Source organism: Corylus avellana, chromosome 3 (genome assembly GCF_965113065.1).
Source record: "Corylus avellana chromosome 3, dhCorAvel1.hap1.2, whole genome shotgun sequence".
Lineage (NCBI taxonomy): Eukaryota > Viridiplantae > Streptophyta > Magnoliopsida > Fagales > Betulaceae > Corylus > Corylus avellana.
The window spans coordinates 23,361,427-23,380,515 of NC_142492.1; the positions used below are offsets into that span (position 1 = coordinate 23,361,427).

The following is a 19,089-nucleotide window of genomic DNA, read 5'->3' on the forward strand; positions in this document are numbered from 1 at the left end:
TCTCAACAAATAAGTAGAGTGAAACAAAAAAAGCAAGCGTGCTCGTATTATACGTTAAACGATGCCGCCTCCCACTTTACTTTAGTCCACCCGACATAACCGCATTTCATCCAACCGACTAACTTGCCTCACCTAACGTGATTGGTGCAAAAGAGATACTGAATTTATGTTTCCCGCTGCGTATATTTTTCTAACAAATACTAAAGACACTAGCTATGCATGACTATTTTTTGTTCAATACCAACTAGAAGACTATCTGTTCTAATTAAAATTTTCTTAACCAAAACATAAGTTATGATATTTTATACATATTGCATGGAAATTACCTTACATTGCATGATAAAAATTTCACCAAAACGCAGTCTTGTTTGGTAACGGTTTTGAAAACAATTTTTCTAGCTCTAAAATCAAAACAAATAATTCAAAATACAATACACTTTTCAAATGTAAACTACACCAAAAAACACTTCTAACGTTTATGACACACTAAAACACTTTTTCAAATCGAAAAAAATAAAAGTAAAACCATTACCAAACAATCCCTTTGTTTGAGAACAATTCCATACCTTTTTGTTTTTTGTTTTTTAATTTTTTTTTAAAGACTCACTAAAAAATTGTTTGACCTTAGACTTTTCTTATCAAAAACATAAGGGTAGCTCTTAGAAGTTAGAACACATCAAGATGAAATGATTTTTTTTTCTTTCCTTTCTTTTTCGGTGGGTAAGATGTAATGATGACTTTGAATCAGTGATCAAGTGAGAAACCAAAGCCAGTCCCCGTTTGCCTTTTCTCCGCGCATGGCTAAAAGCCAAAAAGAAATACGAAAGATGGACGTGTTGATGACGTGAGAAAGCAGAAAAGGCTGGCATTTTCTATTGCTAATGTATTTGGCCTTCTTTCCTTCTTAGTCTTTTTCCCTTTCGGTGGGACGCATTAAGACCCTTTTTAATTCTACAATTAAATAAAATAACAGCATCATTACTTGCTATGCTTCCTAAATTTGTGATTTCACATTAAACACATTTTTTATACGAAAATTTATAATTAATAAAATAATTAAGAGTATATAATTGACAAGTTAATTATTAATAATTAAACTGACAAGTTAAATTTTTGGGTAAAGTCCACTTAACTCCCTTAAACTACCACCACAATGACAATCTACTCCTAAAACTATCAATTGCGACAATTTACCCCTTAAACTATCAAAACAATGACAATGTACCTCTAATTTTAACAAAATAATAAAATTATCCTTACTAAAATAAAAACAAAAATACTAAAATTTAATTTAATTTAATTTTTTTTTCAAAATTTTAAGGATATTTTTGTCTTATTATAAATTTTATAGGAGTAATTTCATCATTTTGCTAACATTGGGGTGTACATTGTCATTGTTTTGATAGTTTAGAAGGTAAATTGTTGCAATTGATAGTTTGAGGGGGTAGATGGTCATTAGAGGTTATAGTTTGAAGGAGTTAAGTAAACTTTACTATAAATTTTTTAAAATTATCGTACACTTAACGTACAACACTCAACATTTGTTTGAATCAAACTATTACGTTTATTTGTAAAGAGATTAAAATAATAAAAAAAATTATAGCAAAAACTAAAATACCATAACAGCACTATTGAATCAAGTTGTAATCATGACTTGTCAATCACGTAAATTTGAGCCTATTTTGCTGTCAATCACTTGTGAATTTCTTGGTACAAAGAATCTCCCTGGTTTTTTCTCCTTCGTTCGTTGAAGGCCCACATAAATTTGTCAAAAGTGCTATGATTTGTCCCACCTAAAAGATCAATTGGTTACCAAACTCTCTGTTGAAGTACATTAAAGTGAAAAAAAAAAGAAGAAGAGTTACTTTTTTTTATTTTTCTTTTAGATGGCTTGTGTTAGGTAAATCATTCTTGGTTAATCATGTTACTCTGCCAAGGATGGTGTCTATGTTTAATTGCTTTTTGGAAGACTTAGACCAAGCCAAGAATTATTAACCCCACTCCACCTTGGGATCAAGAGTAATGACCTCACACCATAAATGATATTTATTTTATGACGTATTTTAAGTCTTTTTTTTTTTAAAAAAAAAAACAATAATTTACTTGAGAAATAATTTAAAACATATTATATCGACATGTGTAAAACGTGTAAGATAAATAAATATAAATAATAGCATTACTCACGAAAAAAAAGCTATTTTTATTTACTTATTTTAGTTGGTTTGTATTACAGGAATAATTCGTGGTTTATCTTGCTATTCGATCACTATGATCTATAATTATTGGCTCCATTTAATTTGAAAAAATTTATTGGGTAAAACATCCTTCAAATTTAGTCATTAAAAATCCCAAAAAAGATCAAAATATTCTTGATTTTCGTTTTTTTTTTTAATTTTTTTTTTTATAAAAAAAAAAAAAGTTTTGGAATTAAGGGTAAAATTGGAATTTTATAAAAAAGTCAGGGGCATACACGTTATTTAACGTTTAAAATCTGACGGAGGGGTCCAAATTGATTGCAATTGAAAGTTTAAGGGACTAAACTGAGAGATTTTGAAGTTTGAGAAAAATTTATCAAATCAAGTAAAAGTTCAGAGGTATTTAGTGAAGTTACCCTTATTTAATTTTAGTGGTACTCCAAATGGTTCTTGTTATGAAAATGTCAAAATCAAGGCAAAAATTCAAAGAAAGAAATATCAAAAGTAATGTAGAAGTAAATATAAGGGTTAAATTCAAAATTGTTATGTGATTTTAATGTTTATCAAATAACTTCTAAAGTTTTCAAAAGCTCAAACTTTATGGTTGTATAAAATTACTCCTTCCCTACATTGCTGTCAGCAAACCATTTGCCAAAATACAGTTTATCCAATCAAATTACACCACGTGTATATATCTCCAAGTAAGGGTTGCCAAATCAACCACCCTCTTCATTAAGCAGAAGATTGCAGGAAATTTCATTCAAAACTTTCTTATCAAGTTGCATAGACCTGGTGGTCAGCTGGAAGAATTTTCATCACCCTATTTAGAGACACAAAAAGGAAAGAAGTCGGGTCCATGGAGTCCTTTTCCCTCTAGACTCTAGGAAGAAGAAAAATTATAATAGACTGGTCAGGGTTATACTAATATTTTAAATTATTAGTTGTTTCAGAAGTTTAAAACATTTTCTTTTATATCATTTTAAATTATCAATTGTTTTAAACTGATAAAAAATATAAATTTAATCATTTAATTTATATTTTATGGTAATCAGTGCTTTCAAACTCTGCCTAATATAATATAATTTATACAATTTGTTCAACAGGGCAACTAGAAATCAGCCTTCCAGTTCCACCCACCCATGGTAAGTTAAACTAATCAATGCTTTTCAACTTTCAACCCCCACATTGGACAAAATGTTGGAGCCTCTTGAATAAACTTTAGTGGTCTGAACAAGATGATTCAAATGGTTATTATCATGCAAAACAACAAATCAATATACAGTGGACATAAAAAAATGTGTGGTTGAATTAGCTTTGTTCCTTTCTCTCCTAATCCTCAATCTTGAGAGCAACATGAGTGATCTAGGCTTATTTATTCTAATAATTTATGCTACTATATATATATATATATATGTGTGTGTGTGTGTGTTCCTACAGTATGATCTCATTTGTATTTATGGGTATATGTTTTTGTGTCGATAGAATTTATCAACATATAAACAAGTTGAGCACAATTCCATTGTTGAGTTTATTAATGTCAGCTCTGATTATGTCTTCACAGTACTCAAATATATAACACGAAAAATAAAAGATTAAAAAAGAAAACAGTTGTTAGAGAGATAACGATCGGAAGGCCCTGCAAGGAGAAAAGAGCTTTGCAAAAGAGCTTGTTGAGTAGGATAACAAATGATAGCTCCGATGCTTAAGTCAATATAAATTAAAATAATAATAATAATAATCTTAGGAAAAACAAAATCAATGTGCAAAGGAAGGAGGCGAAAATTTCCTTTTACCTGATGTATTTTACTCTTTATAACAGATTTTGCCATAACTGTCTGCTACGTGTTATGCTTTTATTTTAGACTTTCTTGTTACAAATATTGCCTATATCCCACGACACTTATCGTGCGATTGCCTCGTGTCTAAAATTATGAGACGATTACTGACGTGCTAAAGGAAGGGATTCAATGTTGTTCCATGAAACTAATTCTCAAGTTAGTTGATTGATGGACCGGATATTGGATCTACATGCCCAGGCGTAAAGCTTTTGTAGATGACTATGAGATTCAATTCAAAGTCTCTAATCCAACATACAAAATCAACACGCTAAGTCAAACACTGTGATTTCTTCCCACATAACTCACATATAATGTGGTTAAAAAAAGAAGAAGTAATTTTTTAAAGTATAACTAAGAGTCTCTTTGGGAGTGCGTTTAAACAAAAAAAAAAATCTTCCTTTTTAAACCAAATCGTAATTTTGGAGTATTTCGGATTGCGATTTTAAAAACGCAAATTTTAAAATCGTGGAAAAATCTGTGATTTCTATAAGCTGCCTAGGGGTACTTATTTGAAAAAATGCGAATTTAAACCAAAATCACAATTTCGCTTAAAACAATATTTGGCGCAATATATACCTATTTGGCTATGAAACCGCAATTATATGCTAATGTTATCAAAACACTCAATTGGTAAAAAAAAGTACTTCTTAACATGTTTTACTAAATACCTATACTATTTTAAAAGGTAGCGATTTCAAAAGCACAATTTTTAAAATTGTATTTATTAAAATTGCACATCCAAACAAACCATAAGAATCAAATGCTTTAGAAACATATGCCAATTTAATAATCACGATAGAAACTTCTTTTGTGTAATAATCACGGCATTCTATTCAAAGTCTTTAAACTTCGTTTGAGAACCATTCTCATGTATTAGAAGAATACACGATAATTTTATAGACTTTAAGGAAAATTCAGTCCAACGAATATTTATTATTCTAGTCTGCTAAACCAATTCGATGAAATTTCAATTTCAAATCCCAAAAAGACTTGAGCACAGTCGATCGGCAGTTGAGAGAGAGACAGAACACATTTACTCCATGCATGTGTTACCTTACCCCCCATTAATGGGGGCAAACCCATACGTTTGACGGATTGAGCACGTTGAAAACTTATTCCTTGTTCTGTTAAATCTTTTTTCAAGGCAAAGAAATCAGCTTTTATCAAATCAAAACAGTTCATGGAAGGAGACTCTTTTTCTTGTGAAATGACTAGAAAAGTCTTTTCCTTTACGCAGACAAAGCCAAACCAAACGCGCTATGTTTTGTAATTGAGAAGGTTGAAAGGACATCTTGGCCTTTGCATTTGCCCTTCGCAGAAAATCTGGTCTACTCCTGTCTCTTTCATTCGGTGTTGTTTTTCGTTTCACACAAGACATCCCGTTTCATATACGGTACCCTCTCGCTATCTCACTCTCTCTCTCTTTATTGGGTGTTAAATGGGAATTTGGGTTATAGTTTCCATTCCTTAACCATCACGGCTTTACAAACTCCTAGTCGAATGTTGTATTAGCTGCGTTTTACTATTTGATATCTTTCAACCCTTATCTGGGTTTCTGTCTATTCACACCTTAGTCAAACTATCATGCAAAATTTCCTTATGTTGTTTCCTTTTTCTTTATAAATAGCATTTTTTCCTTCGTTTTCCATCTGGGTTCTCATTTTTGCCTTCCAAGGGTCTAATTATTACCTTATGCTAGTCTTCCTTGATTTCTTCTGGGGTTTCTTTTATCTTATCTGTTTCCCCATCCATTTTTAGCAATATTTGGAGCTCTCTCTCTCTCTCTCTCTCTCTCTCTCCATGAAATAGACCTCTTTGTTGGATCTTTTGATGCTGACACCATTCGTTTTAAGCTGAACTAAGAGGAGGATTTGATTGAGAACCAGCACTATTGCTGCAACGGTTTGAATTTTGTCAAAAGCTAGGAAAGATGAAGTGTTTCTTCCTCTTCAAGGACAAATTCAAGGCCAAGAGAGGATCAAGAATCGCCCCAGAGCTGCGAGACCAAAGTAAATCAGATAGTTCGGCCATAAAGCGCACAAGCAAGTCATTGAGTTCATTACCGTCGCCACGGACCATTCCGGAATTGTACAAAGAAAAGGAGCAAAACTTGAGAGTTTTCACTTACGAAGAGCTGAGGGAAGCAACAAATGGTTTCAACAGGTTGCTAAAGATTGGAGAAGGTGGTTTTGGGAGTGTGTATAAAGGTAAAATTAGGCCTCCAGATGGCCAGGGTGATCCCACTGTGGTTGCCATAAAAAAGCTAAACACGAGAGGCATGCAGGTACTAGTTTCACTTTCTTTGCAATGCAATTGCATTTCTTTATGGCTTTAAGAATTGTATCATGCATAATTTAGTTCTCGGAATTAGTTTAGAAATATTGTTTGCTGCACTTTTTGTTCTTATGATAGTCAAGAGATTTTATGGCCCATTGGCTTTTCATTTTGTAATTAAGTGAATACATGTCATGATTTCAACACCTTTAGTTAACTTAAAAGATCAATGGTGGTCAACTCTAGTTTTGGGATTTATGCATTGATGCGAATTATATGAATCGGGACTAAATGACGGACATTCCTGAATCAGTTGGAAAGCCTGTATCAAAGACCAAATGTTTTATGCTAATTAACCTATAAAGGGTGAAACAATGTTGGGATGTCTTCTTTTAATCAGGTTTAGAAATGTTGCGATTTATATGAGACTAAAAGAATAATGGAGAGTAATGTGAATGAGCCAGGAAGTTTGTGTTAATGACACAATTCAGGAACAGAAGAGGAGCAAAATTCTGTAGCAAGGATACGCATAATGGATTAGACTAAACCTTCTTGTGATATTCAAGTGTCCTAGCTGAGTGATTATTGGTAGATTGCATTTGTGACACTATAGGTTCTTTCAAATGGAACATTTTGTTTTCATGAATGGCTATGATACAGCCTTGATCCCCTCTCCTCCCCTCCCTCTATTTTCTTCTTTTTTGTTTGGTTTACGAATGTATGCTCTTGTAACCCCACTGAATTCCCGGGGTAGAACGGAAAAATAGGGCTATAAATAGGTTGTTTTGTATTTCTACAAGGGCTGCTATTTTGTTACCATCCTCAATTGTATATACTACTTATTTTCTCATAAATGGGTTTTCTTGTCTTAAGCCAGTAAGTTACCGTTTGCGCTGATTTATATAATTTGCTGCTGCTCCATAAGTATAATGATACACTCGATCCAGTTTAATTGTATAGAAAAAGAAAACATATACTCCCTTCAGTTGCAAACACATATCTTGGTAAATATGCATCTTTTACCTGTGATTGGCATTTTTGTTCCTCGAGTTCAGGACTTGATCACATTTCCTAGTTTTGAGCTATCTCATTGTTTTAGTTGTTCATCATGGGATGTTTTCTTCTTTTTGCTTGCTAAATTTACTATTACTTGCATTGTTATGTGGGAGTAAAACCTGTTTCTTATGGTTAGTTTCTTTTCTTGCGCAGGGTCATAAACAATGGCTCGCAGAGGTTCAATTTCTTGGTGTTGTGAGTCACCCAAACCTAGTGAAACTTCTAGGATATTGTTCCATTGACGGAGAAAGAGGGATACAACGATTGTTGGTATATGAGTTCATGCCTAATAAGAGTCTAGAAGATCATCTGTTCAACAGGGCTTTGCCCACTCTGCCTTGGAAAACAAGATTAGAGGTTCTCCATGGTTCGGCTCAAGGATTGGCTTACCTACATGGGGAACTGGAAGTGCAGGTTGCCTTTGCCAATTTAGTATTAAATATCAAATGATTTTGGAAATGGTGCCTCAACTCCAACTTGCTAATCTTTTTTTCTTATTACAATTCAACTTCGAGCTCGTAATTATTGACTAATGTGCATCAGAATCATACCCCAATTATTCATCCAAAAAAAAAAAAAAAAAAAAATTGAAACATATTCCTGTCAAGGTGTCATGGTCATTTAGTTGGTATCTCTGGGTTTTTTTTTTTTTTTTTTTTTTTTTTTTTTTTTTTTTTAATTTTTTCCTGGATGCATCTGTAAAAAGTGGTTGGTTCAAATTAGACCATTTAATATAACCACACCAGTTGAAACATGATTTGAACTTCTCAGAAAGATTAGATAGTCATATCATATAAGTAAAGCCAAAGTCTGGTCATCTACCGTAGCTCCATTGAACAGGGAATTGACTATTAACTACATTGGTAGAGCTTCTATTAGTATTTTACTATTTTAGTCTTCTTTTCCCTCGTGGGTAGAAGAGTAGAGTAACTCATCAACCGATGACTCTGTGGAGTGGTTTACCTTCTCTAAGTTTGTTTAACCATAGAGATAGTTAGGAATTATTTAGTTGTAGGATATCCAGGGTTCATGAGGCTTGGTCTTCATTAATGAATGGTGGCAGAGCTCTTTAGCTGGTGGATTCAGCTTGTTATCTTTGTAAATTATGCTTATTGGAATGATTGTACTTATTGGGACACATTTTTACTGTGTCTTGGATATGAAATTATGCCCATAAGCTAGTTCCCCCAAAAATTTTAAAAATTCCCCCAATATATATATATATTTTATGAGGTAGACCTCAAAAATTAATCCCCCCCAAGCCATAAGTTAGTTCCTCCCCTACTTGCTCTTTCAACTTCCAAATGTGGGAGCATAAAAGATCAATTGGAGAAATGCATTTACTGATGCTGCAAGATTTAATTAAATTCCCCACCATTGCACATGAACGCCTTGAACAGCCAAGTGCACTAGAAGATGCCTGCTGTCTTGCTGTTATGGTGGTGATCAAGGACAGAACTAGGAATTTAATTTGGGGCGGGTCCATATCTGGTGGTGATACAAAACTTGGTCCAAGCTTAGGGGCCCTGAATTCTGTTGTCACCTTCTAATTTTACTAATCTATAACAGTAAACCTCCCTCTTTCCTCGCCTACCAAATCTGAAAGAAAAGAAAAGGCTGCAGAAAATGATAACCTAGTAGTTTTATGTCAATAATTTCAATAATTTGACGAAAATTTTCTAATACATATTTTGCTAACTCATTTTTGTTTGCTCTGATTGAAAAGGTGATCTATCGAGATTTCAAGTCCTCAAATGTGCTCTTGGATGAGGACTTTAAGGCAAAGCTCTCAGACTTTGGGCTTGCTAGGGAAGGTCCACAGGGTGACCGTACCCATGTATCCACAGCGGTAAGTAGATCGTAGATGATATACTTGAGTGGCATTCTTATGGGCTGTATACGTGGCTAACTCTATGAATTGTCAGATTTAATGTACAAAAGCATGCTTAACTGTATTCTAGTTAGGTGGCTCAGTCCACCAATTTGCACATGCTCTAATTAAAGAATAATATAGCAGATTATCTAAAGAGGCTCTTCCGGACTCTGGCTCTTGAAGTAAGTTTAGGAATTAGATGGTGTAATAAGAGACCTAACAATTACAAGTTTTGCCTTTTATTTTTTGTATTTTGGAACATGCAGCGAATTCTCTATGTTTATTTAGTGGGATTCATTAGATCTTGATCTAGGTGTAGCTAGCTGGTCTGATCTTATGGTTGCCAACTTCCCCTTGACTCTCCAATCCAGAAGTCAGCATATCTTCTCTGAAGTCCATGACAAAGGTTGCTTGATCATATCATGGAACATGTTAGAATATTAATTTAAATGATTAAGTCTATGATTTCCTATTAACTTAAACTTTTGGGAGAAGTCGTGATTTAATATTGTATCAGAGCCAAGCTCACAAGTTCAAACCTTGACTCTATCATTCGTTCCCATTTAACTTAAATATTTCACGTGCTGAAATCTCACTTAGTTTGAGTTCATACAAGAGAGTGTTAGGATATTAATTTAAATAATTTGGTCTACCATTTTCTACTAGCTTAAGTTTTTAGAATAAGTGATGATTTAACAAAACACGAGTTGTATGTTGGTATATATTCCCTTGGTGACTTAACTTGTCTTTAATTTGTGTTATCAGGTGGTTGGGGGACGTATGGATATGCTGCCCCAGAATATGTTGAAACGGGCCACCTTACAATCCAGAGCGATATATGGAGTTTTGGTGTTGTTCTGTATGAGATCCTCACAGGCAGACGAGTACTGGAAAGAAACCGTCCGACAATGGAGCAGAAGCTTCTAGAATGGGTGAAACAGTTCCCAACTGATAGTAGTAGATTCAGCATGATAATAGACCCAAGACTCAGAAACCAGTATTCTATTGCTGGAGCTCGGAAAGTTGCAAAACTGGCAGATTGCTGCCTAAACAAGAATGCCAAGGATCGGCCTTCGATGAGTCAGGTAGTGGAGAGCTTGATGGAAGCAATGCAAGTGTCAGAAACCACTTCTGGCAATAGGAGTTCTGAGTCACCTGGATCTAAAATTTCCCACCGGAGAATGAAATAGGATTGTTAGGAGAAGTTTGTGATCTTAAGAGAGCCAAAGAATACACAGTTTTTTTTAACTTACAGCAAGGTTAATTGCTCGGATAGTTAGCATATATCCCAGGTGCACCCTCAACTTCTCCATTCAGGTTCCAGAATGTATGTAAATTTCTATAAATCTGGAATAATTTGATTGATTCAACAGAGGAAAGTCCAGGTCTTGCTTAATCATCTATACATTTTGTACCCCCTACTTCAAAGTTCATGTGTTCATGAAAGGAGGTGTATAGGTTGGTATGTGGAATGCTTGTAAATCTCTAGACTGAATTTTGTGTTATAAATCTTGCTGAGTTATAATGCAGCATAAATTTCCATTTTATAATTTAAATTGAAGAAATAAAAAGATTCTTTCTTATACATTGCTAATGTGAAAGCCCTCAGCCCTTCCTCTTGTCAAAACTAGGTCTTGTCTTTATTTGTTGTTACTTTCAATTATTTGGATGAAGATATGAGATTGGAAACAAGGTAAAGTGCATTGTCATACTGAGTCCTTTTGTAACACCCTGATTCACACTGAGGGGATGGTTAGTTCACATAAAATGGATGGATTATAAAGGAACTCATGAGTGTTAAATCTCACATTGGGGCTTGTTTGGTTGTGTGTGTGTGTGTGTGTGTTTTTTTTTTTTTGTCTCTTTTCTATTCAAAAGGGGGAAATGAGGCCTAAAAATACGTTTAACACTCAAAAAGTCCGTTTCAAGAAAAAGTACCCGTTTGGTAAAAAAAATTGGAAGTGTTTTTAAGAGTTCGAAAAGTCTAAAAATGACTTGAACACACTTTTGCTGACAAAAAACATTTTTTGACTTAAAAACTCTTATTTTTCAAACGCACTCCCAAACATACTTTTATTAGATGAGATTGAGCTTTATAAGCGATTTTAGAATGTTTCAATTGCAACTTAATTAGTTATTTTGAAGTTATAGAACAATCAAACTCATTTTTTATGTTGGTTAAAAGTATACTCGAACATGTCACTTACATAACATAAATATGAGAAGATGAAAATATAAAGTTTTTGTTTTTGTTTTTGCTTTTGTTTTTTTTTTTAAAATTTTTTTTTTTGGGTAAATGACCTTTTCCTCACATAAATTACTACCCTTATATCATTAGCTATTACAAATTTTAAGCTGGTGAAATTTTTTTAAATTTTAGTGTCAATTTTCTCATTCAGCCTAAACTAGCCGTCAATTTACTCTTGACAAGCACACTTATTTTACAATTATTTAGATACAAAATTATTTTATTTTTTATGTTGAAAATCGACATAAGACTTTCTTTTCGCATAGAGGGTGTAGTTATTTTATAAATTAATTTGTCTAACTTAAGGGCTAGTTTGGACAGAAGAGATAAATTGATACTGAAACTATAGAATAGGATGATATGACTTGCACAGAACTAAAGTCTTAAGGCCTGTTTGGGATTGCGTTTGAGGGTTTTAAAAATGCTTTTAACACTTAAAAAATCCGTTTGAAGAAAAAAATACTTATTTAGTAAAAAAATTAAAAGCGCTTTTAATTATCCGAAAGGCTTAAAAATAGTCAAAAAACACTTTTAGCAAAATCTTAAAAATAAAGTTTTTGCCCCAAAGCTCTTTTTGACTTAAAAGCTTTATTTCTTAAACGCAATCCCAAACATGCTTTTAAAATAACACACGAATGATAGTTTGTGAGAATTGAGAAAGTTAAATAATGATTTAGTCTTAAATATTAACATCCTATAAGGAATATTAAGCTAGAAAAAATATGAATGATTTAATTAAAAACAATAATTAAATCTAGAAACTCAAAAAATATTTTAAATTTTGAAAATTTACTTTTAGAAATTCATGGCCACGTTTATTAAAATTTTTATTTTAAAACAAATAATTCAAAACACAAAACGATATTAAAAGCATTACATAAAGATATTTTGCAAGGAAAGTGGCTCCCTCAATTATTTATGCATATGAAAGCAGCCTCCCTTTTCATTCTACAGTTAACTTTTTGAAAAATGATAAGGGTTACTTGTTTGGATGGACCAAATTCCATTCTTGTTTTGGATTTTTTAAGAAACCAATGCAGATGTGGTGTTTGGCCCGTTTGTCACAAAACCCAACTGGAATTTCATTCTGAAATGTGATCCAAGTCGAAATTCATGTTGGCCCAATTCGCACACCTGAACCCCAATGTGTCGCACGACAGGCCCTAATTTTAAGGCCAACTAGTTATGGTATTGGGGCTCAGATCCACTGGGTAATTAATGCCCACCCACTAACCCCCACCCACCAACCCACTGCAATAGATTTTTGTCCTGTTTATTAATTGACGTGAAGACCACAATATCAACTGAAGTTAGTCGACCTTGATAACACTGCAACAAGGAAAATAAAATTGTCTGCACCTAGAGTTGCGCTCAACTCGCCTTGGGAAAAGAGACGCATTCAACACAAATGCCTGAATTAATCCTAATCGTCAATCTTGTTATTGGGTAATTCTATAGCTGACATGTGGCAGCTCTCTGTGAATCCATCACATGCAGAGACACACCAAATCATATGCCAATGCTTTCTTGGGTTTATAATAAGGAATAAAATCTATTGTTCAGATTTACAACGGCTACAAAGCATGTTCTCCATGCGTTGGTTGCTGCAAAAGCTGACGAATGAGAAGAAAATCGACAGTGAAGTGGGGGAGTTCCAACATGCATTGAGCAGCGTCCGATTTCTTCCAAAACTCATCACACCGTCTGTTTTTAGCGTCAGACGATTTCAGGATGGAATCGCACTCATGGTAAAGGGTTGAAGTCGTTGACCATTAACTCGTTGGATGGACGCCACCTCACCCATAATGTAATCTGTCTATAATGAACGTATTTGATCTATCCATGTAGACTGTTGCCGTGCACCTACACCACACTGAATCAAACACTTAAGATTAGAACATTGCGAACTGCGTAGCTGATGTCTGGTGGCCTCTTGGTCTTTTTCCTTCATTGTTTTTGAACAAACGTGGACCGTCCAGTGGATATGTGCACACAACGTGCCGCTTCCAGCATCGTTGATTTGGTATGGTATGATATCAACATTTTGCAATGAATTTTCTCACTGCACAGTTACACCCGTCTTCTCCATCACGATGCCCAGTGTCCTCTGCAATTCGTATGCCCTCAACTCCTTCAACCCCAAGCCGCGCGCTAATGGAGTCTTCATCAATACCTGGTACACGTCGCTTAGAGCTGAGCTGATATGTGAATAGTAATCACTCCTTAATATAATCTTCCTCCACAAAGACATGCAGAAGCCCATCTTCATAGACCTTTCTTCAGAGGGGTCTGTGGAATCCTGTGATAGCTACTCCATTACAACAATTTCGCAATCACCTCGTAAGCAACGGTGACCCTGTATCGTTTTGGCATCTACGGACACGGGCAACCCTTTGAAGACACGGTCTTGGAAAGTTATAATCGCACTCCCTTTCAATTTCTATGCTCTTTTCTCGTTCAATTTGTTTAGTTTTTATCTCATTTCAAACCCACTATGACCTATATTTGTGCAGGTGTATTGGACAAGGTGTAGCAAGTGATCTCGGGATCCAGAGTCACCCATCTCGTACAAAAGGCGTAAGGTATGCCTCAAACCTGCTATTGGGTTTTTTTGTTGTTTGGCAGTGAAATGCAATTCTTCATAACATGTAGACATGAACATTTTTTTACGTTGGTATATTTCTGCATAGATGGAACCCGCTGAAGGCGAGGACCCATCACTTTGGTCTCCTGAGTTTGAACGTATGTCTGTGCAAATGTTGGTTGAGTTGGTCAATACGGGGAGAATAGTGAATGGGTCAGTTCATTTGAACTTGTGGTCGCCTATAGCTTCCCAGCTTTCTACAATGACCGGTCAGACCTACACTGCCATCCAGTGTCGGACTAAATTTTCCAGACTTAGGATGAACCACCATGACTTCTCCGACCTCCTCCAGCACAGAACTGGATTTGGTTGGGACCCAGTATCAAACACAATCTAGGGGACGGAGACCCAGTGGCAACAGTATCTTAGGGTAAAGTTCGGTAAACCCTTGTCTACTTTTAGCAGTTCCCACTCTCTAATTTTAGGTCACACACAAACGTTTTTATTTTTTATTTTTTCGTGTTTGTCCTAGATCAAGCCAAAGGCTAGTCGTTTCCGAAGGAAGGGCTGTCCAAACTACGAAATGTTGGGTATACTCTTCAATGGCTCAACATCCACTCGGGTCCTCCGCCATTCATCCGCTAGGACACCACCGAGTAGTGACGAAGAGGACGAGTTGAATGAGAAACTCTTGCGGCTTGGAATGCATGTTAGTTAAGGAACCAATGCAGCTGTTGATAACATTGTGAGTCAGGATGGTCTTGGTTCTAGGGGTGGTTCGAGTCAGGGGAGTGGCCAACCTCCTCCTCAAAATAGGGGTATAGTCATTGGGGGTAACAGACATGGTAAGCGTCTAGTTGATAGTTCTGGCTAGCAAAGAAAAGAACAAGAGGAAAGGTAAGGGTATATCTCATATACTCTCTTCGAAGTGATGCATTAAAAGAGTTTACTGAGGTTAACCGTTTGAAGAAAGAAATCTTGTTACAAGATCAACTGTGAATGAGTAGTGGGGAAGGTAGTGCAGGTGCTGGAAGTAATGGTGCATCTTTTTCCAATGCCATGAGTAGGGCCATTGGCATGTTGGATGAGATTGCCCCCAACCTAGATGATGATAGGTATTTTAGGGCATTTGAGCTCTTTAAGGATGAGAATGTCCGCAATGGTTTTATTGCACTACCTCCAGAAAGGAAGAAGTCCTGGATTGAGAAGCTGTAACTATGTTGTTGCACTTGTGGTTTTAGTTTGTATGCATGCTGACTGCTATGTCCAATGTTGAACCGTTTCTAATGCTACTTGTGGAATTATTTGTTTTTTTAGCATGTTGCTATGGGTTTGTCGGCTTGTTTAATGTTGTTATGTCCTATTTCCAAGAACAATTGGCATGTAATATTTGTGCCACTGGCACCTTTTTATATTTGCTTGAACTTCCGGCAGTTAACTAATGTGACATGTTTGATTTATTTTCTATACCCTGCTTCTTGTTTACCTCATGTTTTATCCTCAACTTCTTGCATTTGTTATGGTTTGCTAGTTTATCTGGTTAGAAATCCTATGATTAATGTTAATACTTGTATCCTTCTATCTTCTAGTACATTGTATTAATATTAGAATGAATATTGCCATCTGGTGATAATTATTTTATCCCTTGTATCTCAATTTCCAGAATTAGGTAGTTTATGCTTAAAACAATATAAGAGTTAAACACAAATTAGGAATAGGTCAAGTTCATAGGAATATTACTATTTAACAATATAAGAGCTAAACACAAATTACCACCCAATAGTTGAAGTTCATAGGAATAGGAAAATATACTTCACTTTGTGTTTAAATTTCCCATTTTATTTTATCCATTGTATCTCAATTTCCAAAGTTAGTTAGTTTATGCTTAAAACAATATAAGAGTTAGATTAAGACTTTAGCTATCGAGTACTGGATCAATAATCTTAACAGTGTATATATGTTAAAATATCTTAAATTTTATAGAAATTCTTAAAAATAGAAAAAAGAAAGATCTGCCACCTTTTTTTAAAAATAAATAAATAAATAAAAATTGTGATTTTTTAAAATGAAAATCGACAATATATAATAAAAGATATGCAAAACACTTTAAAAAATTTATCTAATTAACACTTATTGAATGTCCAAGTACCAAAATTAATATAAATATGTGGTTTTATTTTAAGAGCTTTTGATTGTAATTGTTTTGAGTTCCAGGCTGCAATAGATTTTGTTATATGCTTTTATTTTAGCAGGTAGATATGTTAAATTACCACCCAATAGTTGAAGTTCATAGGACTAGGAAAATATACTTCACTTTGTGTTTAAATTGCCCAGTTATAAGATGGGAAAAAAAATTATCATCTAAACCCTAAAGCCCAACACATGTTTTAATAGCATGTTAAATCAATGTTCAACCCCCCCCCCCCCCCCCCCCCCCCAAAAAAAAAAACCCTAAACAAATAATAAATTAAATTATTTAATTAATATTATAACAATATCAAAAAATATATTTTCATATTCATTTGTTAGGATTAATTTTTACTTAAAAAAAGGAATAAGCCACAATTTAATTTAATTGTGGCTCACTTGATAGATATAACAGTACCGACTAACACAAATCCATGACATAGCACCAATCAAAAGGGAACACCGGTCATTTGTTGTATTTGAAAGAACAATACTTGCACTAATAAATTGTTGTATCTCCTTACTGTGCAGAGGGGGGGAAAAAAAAAACAAAAAGAGAGATAACAACAATATTTTGATGGCAAAATATTTGGTAATGACCATGTAATTACAATCATTTGTGTTTGACATTGCCATTTTATACATTTTCCAAACAGGATGAACCCAAATGTCCCCAACTTCGTTTTCTATGGTGCTGCTGACCATGTCATGGATGATGATGACTGGTTTGGGGAGATGTTCTTGTATTTGCTTCACATTGAGTCTTTGTTTGATGAAGCGAACGAAGTGGACAGGATACCCCAGCGCACGTCAGCCCTCACGGGTGCTGCATTCGCGCATGAGGTATTACATGGGCATCCGGGCACTTGCTACGAGCTATTTCGCATGAAAAGAGATATTTTTATCTCCTTAGCAGATGTCCTTAGGGCGAATTACATACAAGATACTCACATCGTTAGTGTGGAAGAATTGCTAGCCATATTTTGCTTCATAGTTGGGCATCGCTAAGGGATGAGGGTTGTGGCGGATAGGTTCCAACACTCCACCGAGACTATTTCACGTCATTTCAAGTGTGTCATGAGGGCTTTATGCAACCTGGGCAAGACCACTATAAGGCCTAGGAATGTTGACGGTGTGCACCCATACATCCAAGAAAATTCAAAATATTACCCCTGGTTTGAGGTATAAAACAATAGTAATATATAATTTCAATTATATGTTTGTCTTTGGGGCCATACTTTATCATTACACTGATTGACAATTACTGGTATGGTAGAATTGTGTTGGAGCTATTGATGGCACCCGTATCAAAGCTTGGGTCTCGGCGCAGAAACAAAATGCCTTCGGGGGGAAAAAGGGGGTCGTGTCTCAAAATGTGGTGTGCGCATGTGACTTCGACATGATGTTCACATTCGTGTATTCCGGGTGGGATCGCTAATGACTTGAGGGTCTTCTACGATGCTATAACGAGACCTAAAAATGAATTTCCTACAGCGCCTGAAGGTGAATATTCTTCACTACACGAACCAACTCTATTAACTATGTTTATGTTTTAAACTTTGGTCTCAATCATGACACGTATTGTATGGTAATTTCCAGATCACTACTACTTAGTTGATTCGGGGTTTCCATGCTATATGGGTTATCTCCCGCCCTATTGTGGGGAGAGATATTACTTACAAGATTTCTGTAGTGGTGGAGACCCGCAGGGGTTCAAGGAATTGTTCAACTACCGTCATTCCTCACTCCGTATGGTGATTGAACGATGCTTTGGAGTGCTGAAAACACGCTTCCATGTTTTGAACGGCATGCCTAAGTACAAAGTTTGTCGCCAGCCCCTTGTAGTCAATGCATGCTGCACATTGCACAACTTCATCCAACAAGCTGACCGGAATGATATGTTCTTTGAACATGCCCCTCCTGTGATTCTTGGCGATGGTGCTGATTACCCCAACCACTATGACTTCTCTGATGATTCTACTTTGATCATGGCAAACACTAGGGACCAGATTGCGCAGTTGATGTGGGATAATATCCACCCGCCGAACTGACGTGGTGTTGGGTATTGCAATGGAACTATGGTGATATAGTTCATGTTTTGTTATGGTACCGATAGTACCGTTTATTAGTTTATGCTATGTGTTGTGTCATAGGACAATGTTTTTTTGTATGGCTCACCATTATAGCACATTTACTTGTGCTTGACTACTATTGTGTGTGCCAACATGCTCACTATGGATGGCATGGTGTGTGTGACAAGTGTGATGTGAACATGCAATGTATAGGCATGTCGGTAGTGGAGTTGTATTATATCTATGTTATTTTGGTACTTGCTATGTATAATTATGTCGGATGTGGACTCATATATGACTATGTCATTTTGGTGATTTCTATGTATAATTATCAAAACTTGTGGTCTCATATCTATATCTATGTCATTTTAATAATTGTTTTTGTATTGCTATGTTGGTTGTTAGACTTATATTGTACATGTATGTCATTTTGGTTGGCTTCATAAATGTGTTAAATAAATTAGTTATAGAGCTCGAGATGCAATGTCCATGTGGTGCTGGACCTGTAACGCCCCGATATTTGAACTAGCAAATATTGAAGTCGTGACGCTGCAACTTTAGAAAATACAATCTTACAGCGGAGTATGTATATTTTTTTCTTTTCCTATGACCTAGGAATAACTTACACAACACAGTTGAGCTGACTGAAATACCTCGAGGTAATATATTATTAAATAAAATAGAAACATGGTTTTCATTACAACATATGTACACACTAGGTGTACCAAATATATGCCACAGATGGCACCTAAATTAACATAG

The 19,089-nt window shown here is 35.1% G+C and overlaps 1 protein-coding gene and 1 pseudogene across 2 annotated transcripts; both read left to right on the plus strand.

Annotated features, from left to right (window-relative positions):
• The first annotated feature begins 5,483 nt into the window (after positions 1–5,483).
• LOC148586963 (putative serine/threonine-protein kinase PBL19) lies at positions 5,484–10,792 on the plus strand (annotated as a pseudogene). Its single transcript, XR_015911709.1, has 4 exons — positions 5,484–6,317; positions 7,517–7,777; positions 9,090–9,216; positions 10,002–10,792. The product of XR_015911709.1 is annotated as a putative serine/threonine-protein kinase PBL19 (transcript).
• Positions 10,793–17,266: 6,474 nt separating this feature from the next.
• Positions 17,267–18,306, plus strand: LOC148586964 (uncharacterized). The gene is made up of 3 exons (XM_088514425.1): positions 17,267–17,437; positions 17,532–17,680; positions 17,949–18,306. The coding sequence occupies exons 1-3, from the start codon at positions 17,267–17,269 to the stop codon at positions 18,304–18,306; spliced, it is 678 nt and encodes a 225-aa protein (XP_088370551.1).
• The last annotated feature ends 783 nt before the right edge of the window (positions 18,307–19,089 follow it).